General features: G+C 40.5%; 1 protein-coding gene across 7 annotated transcripts in view; it reads right to left on the minus strand.

Moving 5' to 3' along the window:
* Positions 1 to 8,050: 8,050 nt before the first annotated feature.
* The window catches only part of PEAK1 (pseudopodium enriched atypical kinase 1), a 110,121-nt gene continuing 94,745 nt past the window's right edge, over positions 8,051 to 23,426 (minus strand). For 6 of the 7 annotated variants that reach the window (XM_082290818.1, XM_082290819.1, XM_082290822.1 and 3 more), the window contains one exon: positions 8,051 to 15,390. In XM_082290818.1, coding sequence (XP_082146944.1) covers positions 14,236 to 15,390 — 1,155 coding nt within the window. In that variant the 3' untranslated portion in view covers positions 8,051 to 14,235. The remainder of the gene's footprint in view (positions 15,391 to 23,426) is intronic. The other variant, XR_014226818.1, reaches the window with a different exon arrangement.

Genomic DNA, 23,426 nt, shown 5'->3' on the forward strand with positions numbered 1-23,426 from the left:
TATAGCTCTGTACTGAGATGTAATTCGATAAGGGTGAACCCCATTGTAAATACAGAAGCCTGTAAGTAGCTCTGTAAACCATTGAGGGTATACATATTTCATCATTTGAAAACTCATATTTTAGTCTTAATTTTTTGTTGGTTTAATCCCTTGGGAACTTCTCTGTAGTGAAAGACATGGCATACATTAGTTTAGGTCTTTAAATTGTATTTATATATAAACAATAGGGAGAACATGCTACACTACTGTAATTAATTCAGCTTGGTTACAAAGAAACCCCAACAATAAAACAGAGTGAAAAGAGAGGCAAAAGACTGAATTTGGAAATTTCTAACTGTAATAACAGTCCCTCTGAAACACACTAATAAGGCAAGTCCTGACCAAATTGTTGCAGGGTGTTGAACCACTGAACCTCGGTACCTCCAACTGTGGCTCCCCCCACAGGGTAGCTTTGCCAGGGATCTGCTGCCTTTTTATGAAGAGCTTCTAACTTCTGAATTTTTATAGTTGTTACCAAACAGTTTAGATGTTCTGAGGCTTACGATCATGCTGTTTTACCATTTGATAAACAGCACACACGTAAGAACATGTTACAGCAGCTCCTTTCCTATCTTTCCTTTGCATGCCACAAACAGGGCTCAGCTGTCCTGAACCAGCCTAGCTCTGTGGCCTGCAGTGGAGCTTTCTTAATTTACACTCAGAGCTCCACAGACCAAAAGATGCACCTTTGCAAAATGCACATCTCCATCCCAAATGGAGCCTCCTTGTGCAGGGATCTGCCATATGCAGGGGGATTCTCTGAGTCTGGAGTCCAGGGAGTTGCACACTGAACTTGGGCATTTGTTCTGACTGTAATTGCAATTGATTTTTAAAATCAGCATGGAAAAGTCATTGTCTTTGATGTAAAACACAGCTGCATTTCCCACAAGGAAGGCCTTTTCCAGAGATGTGAAGCATTCCAGAGCCCAGCCATGCATGGTTCAGGGAAGCACTCTGGCTGGTTTGTGTTTGAGAGGGTTGTGTGCAGTTATGGCCTTTATTCTGTAAGTGACCTGCTTGAGAGAACTGTTCTGTATAAGGGCAGATGTTTTGAACTTTGGATGTTTTGGAGAGAGGAGGAAATGCAGTGAAGGATAGAATTAGGTCATAACTTGGTACTGCCAAGCTTTTTCTCTTGATTTGTTTATTGCATTTTTAAAGCAGGCTCTCACACTGGAAGGAGTAATCTTTCCTCTGCACTCACTGGATCAAAGTATAAAGGGAATTCATTGAAATAATAAAAAATTTAATTTTCTATATTTCTATGTGGAAGTATGGCAATAAAGACAAACCAATCTTCTCAGCTCTGTAATTAGCATTTATGATCAGGAGATAAACAATCAATCAAGTCAGTTAAAGCATTTCTCGCAAGCAGTTTAGAGTCTCACTGAAGTGACTGAAATGCAGGGCAACACAAGTACTGCTGTGATGAAGTCAGACTCAGGGCAGGAATAGCAATGGGATTGTTGATGATTAGTAGGATTAGAAAGACCACTTTTAAAACTGAGGAGCTCAGTTCAGTTCAGAAAACGTCCTGAGCCCATTGATTGCTCCCTGTAGAGAGCAAGCTTGAAATCTTCATTCCCTGTGCTATTTAGAACTAATAAATGCATCCAAATTAGAAGCTAGTGAAGTGCTTTCACATCATATCCCTCATTAAGACACTTTGGGGAGGGGGGAAAAGATAAAATTATTCAAAAGCAATCTTAGTAACTGGATGAGTGTATTAAATTTGCCTGCATCCAAAACGTGGCACGGGGCTTTGCTTTCAGGGACTGTGTGCACCCATGCCTGCAGCTCTCTGCCATAGTGATCACGTACACTTGTGTGTGGGAGGCAGTGGGTGAACAGAGCACCTTGGAAATCTGGCCTACATTGTGTGAAATAAGAAATTATCAGAGACTTTGTGGCTCATGTTCTTGCTATTACATTATATCCTCTTTCAAAATTGCTGTGGATTTTGAGCACTTACCCAGCCATATCCACAATAAGGCCCACTTCTCAGATGCAGTTAAAACAAACTGTTTGTACTTTTTCATGGAATAACATGAATTCACAGCCATACCACTGTCTTCCTTCGGCAATTTGGAGATGTAGGAAATACTGCAATCAGATGTTTCTAATTTAATTCAATCCCTCATTAATTTGCTCCCTCCTTTAATTCAATCTTGGCCTCAGGACCTAAATAATTTGTATGAAAAATAACATAATGACCACTCTTTCTTTTAATCAATGGGGACTGCTTTAGGCAGGTATTAGCAGATAATCTGATTACTAAATACACGGTGAGTTGGCATTTAGTTAATAACTAACAGGGAAAATCTGGAAAATAATCAAAGGAGAAAAAAGTAAAAAGAAGAAGGATAAGAGAAGAGAGCCTTACAAAGGCATGCAACATTAAAGAAAGTATTATGGAAAATATTTTTGCTGGTGATTGTTACTGGTACAAGCCTCTAAGATGCATAGCCAGTGGTGTCAGCCATGGGCAACAGGCTCAGCCCAGCCGGGGAAGTACTCCAGCATCAGGTTTATGGTAAATCTGACATCTTTTCCCCCTTAGACTTATTTAAACTTACTAATGGGATTTGTAGGTTGGATGCTTAGTGGTATTTGGCAGGCACAGCTCCACTGAACTCTGGCTACACCATTTGCAATCCTCACTTTCTCTTTGTAGGTAGACACCATTTGCCTGCCCAGTAGCCTTTTTATGCGAAAGATGTTGGGAAAGCCCTTGTTGTCAGGGCTGGCAAGAAAACTTGTGATGCACAGCTAAATCCAGGTCGTACACAGAGCAGCGTGGAGCAGCTCTGCAGTTGCTTCATACCAGCTGGTGGGAAAGTCACCAATCAGGCTCCCTGGCCAGTTCTCTGATCATCACCAGCTGACTTAAGTCACAAGGTCCCCAGTTCTCTGGAGACTGAGAGCTGCCAGCTGCAGGACTGCCAGGTCTGACAGTGCTTGACAGATGCCGACAGGGACTTGTTTTGAGGGGACTGTGCTGCATCTCTCATTTTTTTACAAATACCATCTTGGATCTGCATCTGAAGCAGGTAGTTTGTTGTCCACTATCATTTCTTGTCAAATTGGCAGTACTGCTGTAATGACAACCCTTCTAGTAAGCCAGTAGTTCCAAAGGAGACTTGGACTGTTATTTTCCACCTGCCTACCCCTCTCCCTGCTCCTGATGCCTGAGTGATCAGGCTGAATGGAGCCCATTAGCAGATGGCATTTTTCCAGTGCAGCAGTGTTAGAAGGGCATGCAGCTCAGCATGAAGAATCCCAAGCTGTAACAGAGAACACCTTTTGCCTACAGCAGGAGAAAGTGCTTTCACAGTTTGCTGTTTTGCAAGTTACCCAATAGCAAAAGGGAGATTTACACAGTGAACTGGCATTTTCCAATGTGCTGTAACTCTCTGCCCAAGTTCCCAGGTTCACTGGAGCTCTGTTCAGTGTATTTTACACTGATGTGCTGATGAAAGGTGTCATGCCATCTCAGAAAGGACCGTGCTCCTCTGGGGGTGGTATGAACTGGATGTACTCATCACACAAGGGCCTTTGAAGCTTCCAGCAGAGACTGCTTGAAGTCATCAGCATAATAACACAGCAGATTTGGGAGTTAAGAAATGCAGTGACTATTTCATCCATTTCTGATAGTGTGCCAAGGCATTTGACCACTGGACTCCTATTCATGTTACTGAGGCTCATTCCCAATGTCCTCTTTGTAAAAAAGGCTGCTCAGCAATTCCTGGGAACTAGGCTGGTCCATGTGGGAAAGTTGGTCCAAAGCAGAGTTGTTGTCTGCAAACCAGAGGTATTGACACCTCACTGGGAGACAGAAGAGGATGGCGAAGTGACAGAGGACCATAGTCTCAGTCTAGATGTATATTGAAGCTGAAATGGGTGTCAGAGCAGCTTCACCTGGTACTCCAGTGGTATAGCTTTGAATCCCTTTCTTTTGAGACCGTAATTTTGTTACTTTTGTGTTTGAGCAACCATGATTAAAATTGACAAAACAAATTGATAATTCTATAAAAATCATTCTGCAATAGATTTAATTGATGGAGGCTGTCAAGTCATGATGGATAGTTGTGAGTCAGTGGTGAATAGAATGCAAACAGAAATACTGTAGGAGATGGTTTAGTTGAATAGGCCCTGGATTCCTGCATACTATTCCCCCCAAATGGCTTGCTGTGTCTTTTTTATATATTCCTTTGCCATGCTGTCCATCAGTTCCTGGATCTGTAGCATAGCAACTAATCTCTTCTTGTAAAGTGCTTTGGGACTAGCACAAAACTTGCACTGTATTTTCATGGTACTTCTGGTGAGTGAAGAAAAAGAAAACCCTTTTAATTGTGAATAGAGAACAAAACCAATGTAACAAGTACAAATTCTTTAGGGAAGACAGACAACTGTGCCTAAGAACTAGTCTTAGCTCAGTGTTTCCGATTGCTGATTTGCAGGAAGAAGTGATTAATCACAAAGTGAAATCTGTTCAAGATTAGCATAAATTGCAGAAAGTTGTAAAAGACTCCAGAGGGATTTGAATTATTTGAAAAAAAAAACCAGACAAAAATACCAAAGGGAATGTTGAGTTGGATGAACACAGACTATATCCTAGTAAAAAAAATAAACTAAATATTCTTATGTGAACATCCAGAATTTTCAAAAGTCAAGACTCTAGGCATGGACATGTCTGCCCAGGACAAGCAAATAGGGTGCTGATGGGCTGCAGATGAAATACATTCTGCCATTTCTACAGAATGCTGACACCCTTACTCCTAGCCCCTCAGCCTGAGCCGAATCACCTCAAAAACCTCCAAGAAAAAAGGTCTTGCTCACAGCAGGGAAGAGAGCAGGGCTGTGTGCTGCAGTTCCTACAGAAGGAGATGTTGAGACTCCAAGGTGACGATACAGGGAGAAATGCTTCATCCACAGGGAAATGATTTGAACAATTCATTGCTGCAAAAGAGCCAGGGATGGTGAAGCTCTGGATGGTATTAAAACATTTGTAACTAACGCCATTAAAAACATTTGTCATGTAGTATCCCACAACATCATTTGACTTCCTGTTGCACCTTCTTGTTTGAAGCTGAAGCACACCCTGGTGTCCTGTGATTGCAGCTTTAGCAATAACTCCTGTACAAACACAAACACATAAGATGAAATATTAATATGGCAGAACATAAAACTTTTTTCCCCAGTAATATAAATAGAAAAAAGTTTTGAAGGAGACTTTCTTCCCTGGCCAAGAGAAGCTGCATGACTGGCTCACAGGTTATGGGAGGTTCCTTTTCTTTTGATCATTGCGGTGGTGGTTGTACAGTGGTGGACTACTGGCCCATTTCCAACAGTAACTTGATTCAAATTTAGTGCCCATGTAGGAAGCAGGAGAATTTTATTACCTTGATTTAATTCTTCATTTTCTTTAGAAGAACATTTATGTCCTTCTGCACTTTGGAGAGGTGCAAAGTTAATTGCTTGCTTCTTACAGATAAACTGCAGGGATTTCATGTTTTTTAAGGTTAATCTGCTATTCACTGCAGTTTATCTGGACCATTAAGACTCCAATGAAATCAGGCAAAACCTGGCATCTGACATGAAATCTGTAACTGCCCCCAGCCCCGGTGCACACAGGTACTGTCCCTGGGGCTGTCCTGTCTCTCAGTGGCAGCACTGTGCTGTGCAGGGGAGTATGGGCTCCTCCCAGCACCTGGCAGCTGGAGACAGGAGCTTTCTACGGATTGGTTGTACTAGGGCTCCTGGCTGGTACCAAAAAGAGCAGACAAAGGTAAATACCTTAGCAATAAGCCTCCCTATTCCCATTCCTTCTCTTTTTGGAGGATAAGAAATAGAGTTTTGTGATTTTACCTTACATTATTGTCTGTTACTTCCAGTGCTTCCTTCTGTGCATGTCCTGAGTCTGCCAGCTGTGATGTAACAAAAAATAACACCCTAATGACAGCAAAACAAAGGGTGAGAACAGGAGATGTAATAGAAAATGCACCTTCAATAGCTATTATTTTGAGCTCTCTGATTTTATATAAGCAAATCTGCCTCAGACCCTCCAAGCTGTTCTCCCAGTGACTCCCCTGCTGTCTGCCACTCATTTGAAAGCACTGAACTGATGGCAAGAAGCCTGCACCCATCTTACATGGGGGTGGGCTAAGCGCTTGACTCTAGTGCTGCCTCCTGAGACAGCAGCAGCACCACCAAGGGAAGTGCAGTAGATTGCACTAGCACTTTAATGTGTATCTTTCTCCACAGAGCTACAAGTCTTAGCTCAGAATTGAAACTACAGCCTCTCTCTGCAGAGTAGGTTGTGGCAAATATTTCATTTGAGCAGTGTGCCTTGGGAACCACTTCCATCTGAGCCTGGTTAGAAGCACCTCTGGGTAAGGAGGATGGTGTGATTCCTGTGGGGCACCACAGAACCTCATTAACTGGGGCAAAAGCAGCAGCCTGCAGAGATCCAAGTGATGCAGGGATGTGTTCTACAAAAGAACGGTTTATCATGTAGAACATAGCTTTACTATTGGGTGAATTTCTGAGTTGGTGAAAAATCTGATACAGACATTTTTGCATCAACCGAAACCAGGCATCTGTTCCACTTGTGTTCCTGTCTGACACAAGCTGAAATGAGAATGCCAGACTGCGACCGCTTAAGGATACCCACAAGAGAGTCTGCACTAGAACTAAATTAATTTCAAACAGATTTTAGTTAAACTAGTATAATTATCATGTCTTGACAAGGGTTCAGTTTGTTTTTGCATATCTTTTCCCTGCAGAGTGATGATTGCCACTGACAAATGGCATAATCGAACTCTGTTTAGCTTAAGTCCATGGCACTTCGTTGAAGTGAACAGGGACTACTCTGGCAAAGCCAAAGTATCTGTCAGGCTGTTAAATGTGTTGTGTATTTACTGACACCTTTGGAGTCAGCTAGCTTTGTATTTTTCAAAGGGATGAGGACAATAACTTAAACTGTTTTTGAAAGGCTTTCAAACAGTGTCTAAGGAATAAATGTGAAGGGCCGGTAGTAGTTACACTTTAACTAATTCTGATCATTGAAACTGATGACATACCTGTGCAAAGCCACTGTGACTGTGGGTAGAATAGAGCCTGCAGGCTGGTTTTTTGGGTTGTTTTTATTTTTTCTTTCAAGAGTATCTGTGAGCAGTGTGATTGTCATGCAGAAGCACGGCGCTGCTCCGACGTACATGGTGTCATCTGTTCTATGCTAATAAATTAGCATCTGCAGCTACCATTGCTGCCTGTCAAATCTGGGTACAAAATTGAGCTGTTTGATCTCAGTGCCACTGAAGTGTGTCTGCATGATTGCAGAAGATGCATATTATCCCATCTGTTTTCCACAGACCCTCCATCAGGTTGGATGCTTCAAGGTAACGGATCAGACGCAATGAATTCCACTGCAGACAACTGCCTTGGAGGCATCCTCCTGCTTTGTCACTGCATGTAAAAATTTGACTTGAGTAATTTTATTCCTTCACAGCAGGTCATTTAAGCCCTGTCCACACTAGGGAAATTTCTAACTTTGGCTCAGCTCCTTACATGCCAAGGGTTGTCCCTAGCGTGGCGGTTGTCATTAACGTGCCAAGTCCCTTCTCTCCAAGCAGGCCTTACAAGACACTGGTTCAATCAACAGCAGCCACTGGTGGCCGGTTTATTTTTGGGCTGCTGCTGCCACTTGTCCAGATGGAGCTGAAATAGTACCAGCCATAGTGAGGCTTCTGGGGAAAATGCAGAGGTGGGAGGTGGGGCAGTGTCTGGAGCACTGGCAATTCCTGCGGCTGGGATGCCCGGCCACTGCGGTGGCAGCCTCCTTGACCAAGTGTGCACTTGCACTGCTGCTGCAAACCCAGCTGTTCTTGGAATAAAATCTTTTGCCGCACTTGCCACATGCATTTGCCTCAGAAATACATGTTTTTGTCTAATTACCTAGGAAGGGAGAAAAATTAGGCAACTGCAAGTTTGATTTTGAGTGTAATAAAACTAGTTTTATTTACACAGTAACATGAATGCCACAGAGTACACAGCAAAGTACCACAGCAAACCAGAGTGTAACTGCCCCTGATCACAAAGGAAGGCTTGAAGTTTATATACTTATTTATATAAAAATGTGTAAATATCAATATGAAGCACCAGATAAAGCAATGCAACCAGGAATTCCAAATACAAATTACCCACAAGAATGGAACTGAAAAAAAAAAAAAATCCCTTATTCAAGGCATTTAAAGAAATCCCATTTATAAAAGTCCACTGATTTTGGAATCCCTAATTAAAAAATAAATTTCCCCCTTTTATTAAAAACAAGAACATATTCTTAAATGCTCAGCATAATTAAGTTTTAAAAGAAAAAAACCCAAGGATTTCAACCGCAAAACCTTCTAATACCAACAATCCAAAGGACAAGGAAACAGAAGTTTTGAGTCGTTTTTGAAGAGGTGTTATTTATGAAATGACTATATTAAAATTTACACACTCTTAAATATATATTATATATACAATATATAATATATATATTTTCAAGCAAAAAGGGGCAAAGAATACTTTCGGGATACAAAATTAATATACATACATATATATATTAAAACATGCCCACATGCACTCATATATATATGTATGTATATATATATATATATATATATTTATGAACAAATATTTCTTCCATATTAAAAAAGCTCCAACCTCTTCTAAATCCCTGAAATCTTCCCCTTGGATTTATGGAAAAAAAATCTTTATGGTCTGAAGTACAAACCAAATTCTCAAATTCTGTAGAGTGGTAAAATGCTTATGTACAGGTAAGTTGAGTATTTCATTTCTCACTGGCAACTCTGCTTGATCTGAAAGCATTCTGTGGTTTCCAGGTAAATGCTGAGTGGAGCACCAATGCAAGGAGACTTACAGGAAATTATTTAAATTACATTCTACACCTACTCAAAATCACCATCCTTCTAATACTGCATCCAGGTGAATGAAAAAATCCATACAAATGTCTACTAGAAATTCTCTGCAACACAGCAGGGAAAAAGACTTGCTCCTTCTTTTGGAGTTGAGGGTGCCTTAAAGAAATTTCTCCCCAGTGTTTTGAAAAGTATTTTTTGTGTATTCTTCTCTTGAAGTCTTTGTAATCCACATGATTGTTTACAGAATATTTCCACAGGTGTATTTTTATAGAGGTATTTAAGATTCTATGCTGTACTTCTCTGATGTTATCTTACTGCATAACTAAATGATAATCACATCTCGCTCCGCGCTGGCTGAAGGGCTCTGATTGTGCTCTAGGTTTTACAAGAGTTTTAGGAGAATCAACACCACTTCCAAAAATCAGAATAAAGCTGATGGTCTAGCCATGCAGTCAAGTACAGTTTGTACTGAGAAACAGCCAATTTGGAGAAAGGGGGAAAAGAAAGTGCATTAAAAGGTCTGACTCAGTTTCTATTGTATCCCTCAGAAAACTTAAAATTGATTTAAATAAAAACAGGACTATTTAATTTATATTTACATATGGATTTGTTATTACAAACAATAAAATTAATTTAGAGGGGGAATCTCAGCACAAGAATTAAGAAACAGGTACATTTTATTTCAGCAGCAAATACATGTTAAAATTAAGGACCTACAGTGTGAAGCTGCTGAATAAATTCTGCAAGTAGCTGAACCCTAACACACATAATTTACTTAAATAATACATTTTTCTCTATAACACATGGGAATTCTCTTGTGTTAACATGTCAAGATGATCCATTCATACCTTGTGGGTGGGATGTGTGGACCATAAAAGATTTAAGGTGGAACATTTTGTAAAGGCTACCTGCACTCTTGTCTGTGGGGCAGCAACATGGTATCCTGGCTGGAGTTACTGATTTCACCATGTCTGATTACTGAAATGAGACCAGGCTTCTATATTTGGACATTCCACGGACTCCAGAAGAAAATTCTGGATTCTCTCATTCCTAAAAATTTGTAGGCAAGGTTTTGCTAGTAGAGTCTCTTTATATTCACCTGGTTATGCATATTGACTGGATCAGATCTGAGGTTTGACAGATAATTAGTAAAAAGTAATTCCCATTTAAGAAATACAAAACTAACCCACTTTCCATACCATCTCAGGAGTAGTTCTTTTAGCACTCCTGTTTTACCAGAGGTTTGCATTTCTCACAACAGACCAAAGGTGGTGTGCAGCACCTCCACCACCTACAGCAGGAGCAGCACATTTTACCCTCCGCGCTTCTCCCAGACTAACGCAATCCCTCCCCTCCCCAGTGTGGAGTGTCTGCAGCAGATTGTCAGAGCAATAGGCTTCTCCTGATGCCTGGTCAGTCTGGAACAACTGACTTGTTATCCACTATTATTCTCCCAAATTTGAAAGCCCACAATTTTGTTACTTCAGGTTTATGCTGTACTACAAGCAACTTAAAGGAATCCATTCACACAAATCTTATGGAATAGATCAACCCAGTATCATATAAAGTACAGCATTTAATTTTGTAAAGTCTTTTGCATCTTTATGTGGGCAGTATTATTTCTAGGGCTGTTATGAAAAGAATAAGGTTTCCACCAACTAACCAGCTACATTTCAGGTTTTTGACAAGGCACTAAACATTGTGAATCCAATCACTGTGCTCCCTCTGTGATATTAGAGAGGGTTTTAATGGCTCTAAAAGGATCAGAAACCACTCATCATAATTCTTCAAACAAGCATTTGATTTTTCCAGAAATAGTTTCCACTGGAAAAATCTTTAGAGTTCATGTTAAAAATATTTGAATGACAGCTTTTATTAATAGAAAAATATATATTTACAGTCAATACTGTTATCTTAGATTTGCAGCTCTTCCTATTTCTTGAGCTCAACTGAAAGTGCGACATTGCTAAAAAAAAAATTCAAGATCTGTGCACATATTCAAGTAAGTTCTAACATGCACAGCCAGGGGTTTTGTTCCTGCCATACACAGGATCCTGTTACAAACAGAGCGGGTTTTTTTCCTTTTGCTTAGCAATTATGCTGTAGCATTCTTAGGATTTGTTTACAATCAGTTTAATGCATACATTCTTGTGTATTTACGTGGCACAATCTGGTGCCAGGATGGAGAACCACCACAAACACAGTTGCAATTATCAGTTATGGGCAGATCTGCAAAGTCAGTCTCAAGCTCCTCAAGGAAGAGCTCAGGCCAGATCAGGTTCGACTACATTGACCATTCTTTCTTTTTTAAAGAAAAAAACCACACAACATTACAAATTGCTAAAGTTTACCCAGTGCTGCACAAGAAAGATGTTGGTAGTGAACACCTATCCATGCTTGATTATACTGCAGAGCTAGAATGAGTATTGGTTCATCACAAAAGATACAAACTGAAATTAGATAGCTAGAGATACAAAGGCGTCGGACCAGCTGCATTAATACGTACAGTTGTACAACATTCAAAATCCAACTTTGCATGTGCGTGTTGACATCAAAGCGACACTGGGAACACGTGTCCGTAAACACAGGAACACCCAGAGGCTTCAAGGGATCACCCCACTGCAATGACAAGTGGTCCAAGAGTTACTCCTATGCCTATATGAGTTAGCTGAGAAGTCAGGTGCACACACACTACAGAACGAACACAAAACCAGACCACAGAGAACAAGAAGCCCTACTCGCAGCTCAGCACACTGTCACTAATAGCTAGTAGGTAGTACACGAGTGACTTGCCATGCTTGGTGTATGTGAACTATAGGAGCATTGCCCTCCTGTGTCCAGATAAAGCAGGGCTGCACTGAACAGGAGATTGTAAAGGATCTTCTACGAGCTGCTCAGCAGTAGTGTAGAAACTTTCTTTCCTGATGTAGTGGAAGTATACTTCAACTACATACATTGCACTTGGGCTTTTAATGCACTGTCCTGTTTTTCTGCATCAATGCCACCATCCTAACCTTTTTGCCAGAAAGAGAAAGAAAAATATACATATCACATTGAAATATATTATCCTTATCCTTGCCTGATCCTTCACTGATACAGGTGAATCAAACAAAAGAATAATCATCAGAAGTTAAAAAAAAATCTTTAGAAAGGTCACAAAGACAGTCTATACTACGGCACAATCGATGTAGGCTTCCACACGCTATTCAGCTTAGCTCTGAGAGGTGCCAGAGAAGAATAATGCAGACATGTCAACCCCTTGATGTAGGCCGTGGATCCAGAGCTACTTTCACTGACTTTAAGCCTGCAGGACTGTTTGTTCAGTTTCCATGCATCTGGTCCAAGAATGCATATACTGTATAAAGTGGCTATTTGTTTCAAGGCTGAATTGATTCCTCACAGTTTTAACAATTAAAATGAAACATCAATCCATAAAAAGAACACATGGATATCTGTGCATTTATGTGCCAGGAAAGTAAAGGAAGGTACTGCAGATCTAGCATCGGGTAAAGGCTGGTGTGTAAAGTGAACACTGTAATGTACAGCTTTAAAAAATAATACAAGAATTGCACATAGATCCATAGGAGAGAAGCACAGGCTCATAACTAGGGCTGTCTGCTTTCCATCACCCGAGTTAGAATATTCGGAATCGCTTTTTCCCCTGCATCCAGATCCATTCTTCAGAGCAACTCAGGAAGTAACTCCTAGCCTAGCAATACTGAGCAAAGATATTGTCTGTACAGAGGTTCCATGGGAAGCAGCTGTTAGGGCATGGAAGGAAGTCAGCAGTGCCCTCTAAAAGTGAAAAAGCTCTTTCAAGTTGAGTTTTTAAGAATTCTGACTCTTCAATCCTCACTAATTCCTGCTCTAGTCCAAAACTCTGTCTGTGATGCTCTTTGAGCTCTTCTGACAACATTCCGTTTTTAGGGTGTTGTCTACAGCAACATTAGAAAACACTGGTTACAACAGACAAGAGATGAGCAGCCAAGCACTGCTGCAGGAAATGTGGATCATGATGCTGTTGGTCATGAATGCCAAACTTCACAGCTCCCTCAGTAATTAAATAAGTGTTTTTCCCCCCTTGTTTCTACCGTTCAGAGAACTGTGTCTGCAGTAAAAGTGTCTCCATGTTGCCTGTTAGCTAGACACAGACAAGCGCTAAACATTTCTATCTCCTGCCAACAAACCTGCAGAGCCAATTTCAGTCTCACTTTGCAGTATGGCACAAGTGACAATAGCAGACCAAAACAAAACAGAAGAGGTGGCTTTTATTTTCATCCCTGATTCATAGCAGTGATTGTCAGAGAGGGTTATGTACATCCTATGCATTTCAAGTCAGGCTTTAGTGCTTTTTGTGATGGAAGGGGAATGTCAATGGCCCACCATGTGTTGTATTTTCTTGCATAAATGTGGTTATGGCTACAGTACATCAACAGTTCAGACTGGTGAAAGTTGCCTAGGAAATAGGATAGACAAAGTGTGCATATTCTGCTTTTTAATGCACCAGTCTCAAGCTAAGGGTAATGGTCTGATTAAGGCAGCATTGATGAAATCATGGATCCATGGTTAGAAAGGATATGGGTAGGCAGTGAGGCAGAGGAGGAGGGAAGAGGACTGAACACAGGTGCTTACCATTCACTGACTTTTGCCATGCTCAGCAGGAAAACCACATCTTGGGATGTGGGAAAGTACAGATGGTGTAAAGTGTAAGAGAAAGATCAGAATCTGTTTAGTTGAGACCAAAGGAAAGAGGAGCACAGCCTGCTTGTGGGGGACTGACTATGCTGAGAGGAAATGCGTGGTATGTGGAGTGAAAGCATATGAGTGTTTTGTGGCATGGTGGATCATTCATCTCACATTTACCGCTAATCTGTCTCTGCTCATTGTCACTGCTATTCACTACCAATGCTACATAGGAAATGACAGAAGCTACCCAGAAGAGGAGGGCAATTTGTTTACTGCAGTGGTAGAAATAGTGGTATCAAAGTTTGCTCTCCTTTTCAGCCAGATATGAATCAAGTTACATACTGTCTGATCCAAATGCAGTCATGTGTACGAGATCAATCTCTAGCAGGCCTGGCAAAAAAGTAAAGTTTCTGTCATACTTGGTACAGGATGAAATTTTCCAATTAGAACCTATTTGCTCAGAGTTGCTGGCTTTGATATCTAGGCTGTTTTGTAACAATTGTACAAAGCGTGAGCCCTAGTGCAGGCTGGAGTGAGGGCTGGGGCAGAGGTGGGGATGCTTCATGAAAAGCAACAGGCTCTACAACTAGTGCTGCTTCATGAGTCTCACAATGCGATGAAGTGAGTCTGTAGTGGCAAAAGCCAGATATTGACAACAAAGCCAGTCTTCCAGAATAATTCCACAGTCCCTCTCCAAGGACTTCTCTGCAAACTTGATCATCAGCAGCGTCCTTTTTATATCAAGCCAGTTCTGAAGTATAGCATCTCTCCGTGAGGGGTTGGAAGATGTACTTAGAGCATGGAACAAATCCTCACGCGGACCCCAAAGCAAACACTGAAGGATTCCTTTGGCTTCTGATATCAAGATCCTCTCCGAAGGATTGGGATTCAGCAGGCAGCTGGCAAGTTGTTGAAGCCCTTGAGAATAGAGGGAACGGCAAGGAATCTTGGGGAGATCAGCACAAGTGTACTCCTTCTCTTTCAGCTCTGGATTCTCATCAAAGGGGTTGGGTAAGTGCAGCATTTCATAGATGAGGATGCCAGTCTGGAACTCATCACACTTCTTGTACTGCGTTGCAGTGATGATTTCTGGAGCCAGGCGGGACTGATCCCGTAGGACCTCAGGATCCACCATATGACTCTTCTGCTTGGCCTGGGAGAAGTTGCTCACTATTAATCTGGCTGGGCAGGCAGTGTTGGGGCTGGGTTCTGTGGCCTCGGGGCTCAGGGGGCTGCCTCCCGGTCTGGAGTGAACCAGCAGCAGGTTCTCTAAGCGCAGGTCACAGTGTGTGATGTGATAGGGTTTCAGGTGCTCGAGGCCCAGGCACAGCTGTAAGAGGAGCAGACACACCTGTCTCTCATACAGGTCGGGGCTCTTGGTGTGGCGGGGTGCGGACTCGCGCACAAAGTCAGCCACTGTCAGGTGCGGGACCTCCCGTGTGATCACCACCACGCGGCTGCGGGGCTTGCTGATGGTGCCCTGGCTGCTGGAGCTGTCTTTATGGGAGGCCTCTGTGGTAGAAGCAGTGTCTCTGTTCTTCTGCTCAGGTTCTTTCTCCTCTTCTTCCCGCTCTTCTTCTACATCTGGTGTGTCGTCATCCTCCCATGGAAGGAGACGAACTGGCACTTCAGCAAGGAAATGGCCGCAGTCTTGTTGGATGTTGAAGTTGATAGCCAGGCTCTGCCGGATAGACAGGCTGTGATAATACTGCTGGGATTCCTTAGCCTTGCTCTTGCAAATCTGGGGGAAAAAAATAAACAGAAAAGACATAATTCTTAAATTTCCAAATTCTAGATACTTTTTTTAATATGTACTTTGTTGATGGGATCTACAGTCTAGGCCTAAACACTTGAATGAACATTTTTTTAATGAACTTACCGTGGCAGACTATCTTAAGGCACCCAAACAGTTTTCACTGGCTAGTAAGCAACTGCAGAGCAATACATGTGGGCATCTCTCCCTCTGCATAGATGATCCAATGGAAAATACAATTCTGTTTTTTAATCAGAACAGCAGCTGATATATGGTAAATGCACAGCAAAGCTTATTTACAGTTACTTGTTTTTCCATATCATTTTATTGCAAGTTCTCTCAGCTTTGTGTGATGCTTGAACAAGATAAAAATAATCAATAGCAATAGGGGATACAAAGAAATATGCATGAAGTATTTGACCAAATGCTTGCACATGGCTGAGTAAGCATGGCATAACAACCCCTGTCAGTTAGGTGGCTGATGTTTGCTCCTTGCCCACTGTAACTGGAAACTGAAATCCATGAGCTGCAGCAGTGTGTCTGCAGCAAGGGGTGTATGTATGCATAGCACAGGCTGCTGCTAGGCAGACTTGGCTCAGGTGATGAATGGACAATCATTAGAACATGGTACCTTAATTACTTTCAACCATTTGTCAAGATCCAAAGCATATGGTTTGGTTTTTTGCCACATAAAGCTGTATTTATGTCCAGAAATATCTTATTGAAATATACATTATCAACATAGTAATTATCCTTATTAATTGTTTGCACTGTCATAACAACTGGCAGCTCCAACCCCTCACAAAAGTCACTGGACAAGCCCTATTAGGGCCTCTTTTTCTAAGGCATTTACTGACTAAAATTAAAAAAGGCACAGCTGTGTTGACCTTTGCATATTAACCTTAGTTCTACTAAATTCAGAGAGATCATTCAAAGCATGTAAGGTTAAGTGTATGTTTTAATCATTTACATGGTTAGAGTCTAAATATTCACTTGCTGTAATGCACCAACAGGTCTTAAGTGCAAAGCTCAGAGAAGAAAAGAGAGGAAGACATCTCTCTCCAGATGAAGTTACAGCTTCCCTTAGCTCATCTCTGAAATCAAGGAAAGCCAGATAACTAAGGTTAGTACAAGTCAACACTTGTTATACACAGTCACCACCACCAAGAAACCCAGATCTCATCCTAGCCCTAAGTGTAAGCAATAGGTGACTCTTCTTCCTGTTTCTCATTTTTCCCCTTCTCAGAACTTCTGCAGGTAAGCTATAAACCTACCTTTCACTAATGCACACACACAAATTTTTCATATTTTACATGCTTCTGTGGTTAAGAAACATATAATTGAATGGGGGATTTAATCTTTCATGACAGTTCATCAGGAAAGTGCATTGTCAGATAACCACAGGAATTCAGAGAAAAGTTGTACCAACATTTTCATTGTCCTCTTGTCTTTGAGACTGTGCATATTTCCATACTTCACAACCATTTACATTTCCCTACCCATTACGTACACTAAAACTGCCTGTTTATAACTGCCATGAACACGCAAAACAGATTTGAAAAATGCATTTTCTAGTCAATTTTATTTATGAGAGGAATGTTGATCCTTACCTGGTTTATACAGTGGCTCTTGCTTATTTAAATTTTCAAATGTATTTCACCCTGTTAGAGGTGAAGTGAGTTCTCAATGGAACATGTTACCCCCTGTTCCCTTCTCTCAAGTGTTATAGAAATTTAAACAAAGACAGCAAAAATATGGCAATAACCTTTGAATTATATAGGAAAAGAAAATGCTAGCTGATTGTCTTTGAGGCTAAAGTCCCCAGATTGATTAAATACTTAGTACTGCACAGAAGACAGAACTAGAAAAGCTATACAGACAGAGCCATATATATGTGTTGAATGTACACACATGGTGTGTGTATCAAATCTGACTGGACAAAGAGCTATTAAGGAAAACAAAATTGTTCCATCTTCTACACCCTTCAAGTCCATGGCCTTTTCCTTGCACAGCCAGCCATGGGAATATTCAATTCCAACTGTAGAAAAGGTTCAGCATGTTGTAATTCAGCCTTTAGTTTTAAAAATACTTAAGTGACCTAATAAAAAAACCCCCAAGCCTTATTCTGAAAGAGTTTAAAATTAAAGTCAAGTTTACTTGTTGATAAAAAATGTTGAGAACCACACTTGGCTTTAGCTACCGCACTCTATTTCTTCATCCACAGAGGATTTCTAGTGCCACCAGTCAGCTAAAACTGATATTCTATTAGGAATATATAATCCACAAAGTATGTGCTCTGAAAACAATATACACTTCTCAGTTTGGTAAATATAAGGCTTTTTAAAAAGTTTATGAAAAGGATTTCTCCTTGCCAACAGAAAAAGAAAAGCAAAGGAATCAAGACTTTTTCCTTGTTTCTAATTTTAGCCCTAGGCAGCCTCTTTTTCCTACTTACTTCAGACAATGTTCTCAAATTGACTACTGGCATTTCAGTTAAAATTGGAGATAGGATCTGTACCTCTCAAAATGAGCTTTGGTTCCCTCATTTTAGAAAGCATGGCCAATCCCAGAATTGTGAGAGTACAGAAGCACACTTTCATCCATGCTCTGTGGATGTGGTAATGCTTCCTTCTAATTTAGAAATGACTGGCCACGCACATCTGCACCCAGAGGCATCCAGCTGTTGGTGCAGAGGATGTTTTTCCTGAGCCAGTGGCACTGGCCTGCAAGGCCAATCTCATCTGTTTGGCCATCCCTGAGAACCGCCCCTCCAGCCTACTAAACCCATCCCAAAACAGTTATGCTGCTCTGTCTTCTTTGTCTTTCTTCCCACTATTCAATCCTAAGTAAATTTTACTTAAAATTAAAGTGACTTCTCCTTGCTGATTGGCTAAAAATTGATTCCTGATTCTCATCCTTGAACATTATACCTTTACAACTGGGGAAAACATTAACTTTTCCCATCTTCTTTGTTTTAATTTTGAAAATACCCAGCCCTTACTTCTCCTATCTTTATTCCTAATCCTCTGATTTCTGTTGCTCTTTTTTGGATTCTCCCTAGGTATTACATCTTTCTGAAGAGTGGTACCCTATAATGAATACAGTATTCCAGCGGAGATCTCTCCAGCATCCAGCAGAACAGAGCTTTGTATATAAAGATCCCTGGAACACTTCACAGGAAGAACAAGTTACATTATTAAGTCCATGTGTTCTTGAAAACATTCAGAGCAGTGTCCATTCTAAAGTATGAAGCCACACCAGGGCCAAACTTTCCCCATATCAGTTTTTTTGTTTCAGACTCTTCTCTTTATATCAATAAAACAGGATTTAAATTATCAACAAACCAGACATTAAATACTAAATAGTATCATGATTAAAACCAATACCAAAATGACTGCATTCATTAAAAGAGATTTTCCCTCCTTATTGTGCTGTTAAGGAATCTAACCAATATAGGGAAAAGATCTCTAGTCCCATAAATGGTCAATAGTGATGGCTTTTGGACACTTCCAGTCCTCTTAATACAAAGCAGTAGATGGGTACATGAACCTGAATTCAGTATCTACAAAGACAAGAGAGCTGAGATCTGATTAGAGATGTATTTTCTGCTTCTTGCTTTTTGTTTACAAACACCATGAAGTGAGAAGTGGAAGAGGCAGCTGGGTTATTTCAGCCTGATTAAATTGCTAGTACACAAACACTAAAATTTCTACACTGGACACTCTGCAATTGTCAAGAGGAAGGGAAAGCTGTGCTGTCTGGAGGCAGCACCCAAACTCAAGAGTGTGATAACAAAGCAGACACCTGCCTGAATTCATAAAACAGTTTCTAGAAGACAGACCTTCAGTAATTTGATGTCCCTGTAAGTGTCTGGCTACTCTTCAGGTACGTCCTGGGGTTTTACATTGCAGTGTTCAGATTCTTTTACATTGCAGCTTCTGCTCAGGACTCTATTCCATACTACAATTTTGCAACAGAGTAGTGAATGCTGGTGTCCAATACCACCAATGGGTAATAATTCTCAACCAAGCATTTTGTCCTGGAATAATTCCACTATCACCTGAAACTATCATCTGAATGACCAAGATTTAAAACTTTCAAAATGGTTTGAGTTAGAGTCTAAGTTATGTGACTAAACTCAGTATTTAGATTTGAAAAAATTTAGGGAACAAATGGTGAAATTTGTTGGCCTTCCTAGCAAGTACTTTCAACTGCTGGTGATGAATTGCTAAAGGAGTACACACAGAACTGCTTTTCTGCTTGTGGTGGTTAATTCTGTGTCAAAGCTGGGAGAAAATATACAGCCTAGTTTCCTTCGCATTTTTAAAGCTTTTGTCTGTTCCAGTCATCTACTCAAAAATATGGAAATCCTGTTGCCTTTTACATATAGAGTATGTTGAATGCCTATTTCTTGGCACAGGAAGAAAAGGTGAAAATACTTTGACTAAAACACTAACACAAAAAGTAGGATCAATCAGTCATTTACCATTTGCTTTAATGAAATACATCCAGCTGAGCTATGAAGATATGGTATGTGATAACAGCTGAAAGGAAGGTGTTGATAAGGCCAGCCTTATTTCATGAGCTGATAAAGAGCTGGTTATTCAAAAGATGAAGCAATGTTGGTGAAAAGCCCTTCCATATGATGCAATAAAGCAATGAGAAAAAAGGAGAGTACAAGCAGGAAGGAATGCAATGTATCCATCTTCCTTTTCACTGGAACGCACTGTCATCGTGTATCTTTTCTTTAATGCAGGAACTAAACGTCTGTCACGTTTACAGGGACAGGACAGGTTTCTTTATATCCTGCCATTTCAATTTTCCTCAGTGCTCCCAGTGCAAGAAGCAAGATTTGAACATTTCAGAGCTTCTACAAAATGTTCTGCATTAGCTTTTCTTTTTCCTTTATGAGTCCCATAGCTTACTGTGCCATCAGCTGACTCTCACTTTCCCAGCAGGGAATCTCATTTCCACTCTGTCCTATGCATTTTACAGGGCGTCAGTGAACTTAAAGCACGATGAATATTGTGGGAAATGAATTTACAAGTGCTGAAAATGAGAAACACAGAAGATCACAAAGACTGTACCATCTGTGCCACTTTGTTGTATTGCACAGAGGGACAACTGCAAATGAAATTCTGTGTAGAATGAAAGCTTGCTAATCCCAAATTGATAGCTTGTTCTTGGCACAACCTTGTTTTCCAAGGAGGCCAGTTTGATCTCTGATTGACCTCATTTTCTTGATCTGACCTTGGAATAGAGCTTTGGCTTTTTAACGAGGTGCCAAAACACAGAATTCTATTCTGCTGTGACTGAACTGGGAGTGGGCTGGAAGTTGTATGTACATTGCTTTGTTTTGATCTGAAGCATGAAGTTTTGGGACAACCTTTAATAATGCTTCTGACAGGAAGCTCCACTAGGAAACCGAATTACCAAATAAAACCACCTTAGCACACTAAACATGACTAGAAAATAATTGTCAGCTGCAGTACGAAACTGCCAGCCAAGTTCAGCCCAGTGCTGCCTACTTCTGCATTGCTCTGCTTTATACCTGGGACACGAACCTTACCAGGAATCCTAAGGTTTTACAGCTAGGAGAACTTCTGCTGCCTTGCAGCAATCAAAGCAATAAATTTGAACTGCTCCTTTTGAGCTGTTTGCACCTTTGCAATTCCTGTTACCCCACCTGCCCAGCATTGCAACATGTGCCTGTGGCCAGAGCCAGCTGGGTTTTATGCCTATTGTTCCGTGTGGACTCTGACTCATGGCTTCTATGATTCAGCCTGTGATACTGGACAGTGTTTGCTTTGAGAGTTTAATACTGAAAGTGGAAGTAGTTTATGTCACTGACACAGTTATATTGCCTGTTATTCATTCTGAGTAATCTAATTTATTTATTTATTTTTTAATAAAAGAAGTCCCTGCCATATCAGTGCCTTATTCAGTCTGTGTCAGGACACTGAGAACAGAACTCATCCAATCTGCTGTGTACAAAGAGCTGGTGCTCTGTGCTGCTGTTAATTTGGTGTAACCTTTTTACCACATATTTGGAATTACTGATAAGACTGTGGTTTCAGGGGAATGTTTATCCATATTACCACAGATCTACCAACTACTTAGAAGGTGGTACTGCACTTAGGTGAAAGAAAAACACCTCGGGGTCTGGAATTTTATGGAAACCTTTCTTGAAAGGGAACTTACATTTTTCCATTTGAAAAAGTACTTTTCTGATCACCACTTGTGTACTGGTTTTATTTCTAATGTTTCAGCCAAAATAATTTCCACATGGCTTCCTGCAGCTATTTTTGCACTGAGTGTTTAGTAGCAGATTAGGTGAGAGTTGAATCAAAAAGCATAATACAGTGCTGTGAAACAACACACCCCTATGAATGTTTCCTCTTATATCCACTCCAACAGAACAAGTTGTGCTCGTTCTCCACCAAATTTATCAGAGCATCTTTTACTGGTGAAGCCACCAGAATGTAAAAATGTGCTGGTACATTCATGTGCACAAATCATTCATTGTCCTAAATTAAATTCAGCAGTAGTCAAATGGTCAAAGCTGAATTTTTAGCAGCGCTTTTGTAATTCTATTTTTGGAGATAGAATATTAAAATGCCAATTTTATGTATCAAGACTATTAGCACTGTTTGGGGGTGAATCTCTAATTTTCTATGAAGAGAATAATAATTAAAAAAATCTCATTATGACATTGTTTCTCAGATCTAATATTAAAATCACAAAACCTTAGAACTGTCTGAATTGTTAGCCAGTGTTGCTTAGGTAGTTCTACAAAACTCAAAAGAGCTACATTAATTTACACCATCCAAACACGTGGCTCCATATACACTTTCAAAGTGTATTTCTAAGACTTGATCCAAAATAACAGGGAGACTGTATTTTGGATTCAGTAGGCACAGCAGTAATTTTCATCTCACTACATTTTCCATCCTGTTTTGGGGACGAGGGATTTAAAGTGGCAGGAAGACATAGGTTATTTGTTGAAGGTAGATTACTATGTAATTTGGCTCACATGAAAAACACCCATGGTAGTAAAAACCAGCATGTTTGTTAAAGTGAAATTCCCCAAATCTCTGTGTAATGTAACAGCAATCTGTGCTTATAAGCTTGTGGACAAATCTGATCCTGGGCCAATGGCTTATAAGTCAAAGATCAACTTGGTTGGCCAACACCTTTCTCTATCACATTAAGTGCCAGGGGGCTATTTTCAAGAGGAACTTTTCCTCTCATCATAACAGCACAACAGCTCCTGGTGACCTCCAGCTCAAGGATATTTTGTGGATACTTCACTCACATCTATTACAATGCAATAAACCTTGTTAGTCTGAGAACTATTTTTAAGACACCTGAATTACAAAAAAATGAAAATTTAGCACATATTTGACCATGTTACACTGCTGTTCTTTCTTCTCTCTGCCTTTCTACAAGGGAAATACATTTTGGAGAACAGGATAACAAACAATGGATAACAAAACAATGACATAGGTCTTGCCTGCCAGGGAATACTTTAAAGGCACATCTGTGATGTGCAAAGAGGTATCACATTAGTGATAACTCAAACCTGTCTATATAGAAAAATACTACTTTGGGGCCTAGAAGCAACCATTTTGCATCATTGTATTAAAGCAAAACCCTCCAAGCCAGCAATGAGCAATGCCAGATGCTGATTCTGGACCAGATCTGATTGCCAAATACATTCATGGTCTGGTTCTTCCTTGGCTGCTTTGTACCACTGGACATAGCAGCTCCAAGACATCCATATTTCATTTCACATCTTTTCCAATATGAAGTCCTTAATAATTAATTAAATAGAAATGGTTAGGCCCAGAAATCTGCATTAAAATGATACCTTTTCAGGTCTCAGAAAAACATTAACTGCACCAATCTTACCTTTCAGTTTTTTATATCTTAATTGTAAACAGTCATGCAGGAGTGGTAACAACATTTTGTTCCTGTAAAGCACCACCCTTGTGAGAATGTCAACTATAAGGAATAACAGCTCA

This window comes from Coloeus monedula, assembly GCF_965178545.1.
Source record: "Coloeus monedula genome assembly, chromosome: 14".
NCBI lineage: Eukaryota > Metazoa > Chordata > Aves > Passeriformes > Corvidae > Coloeus > Coloeus monedula.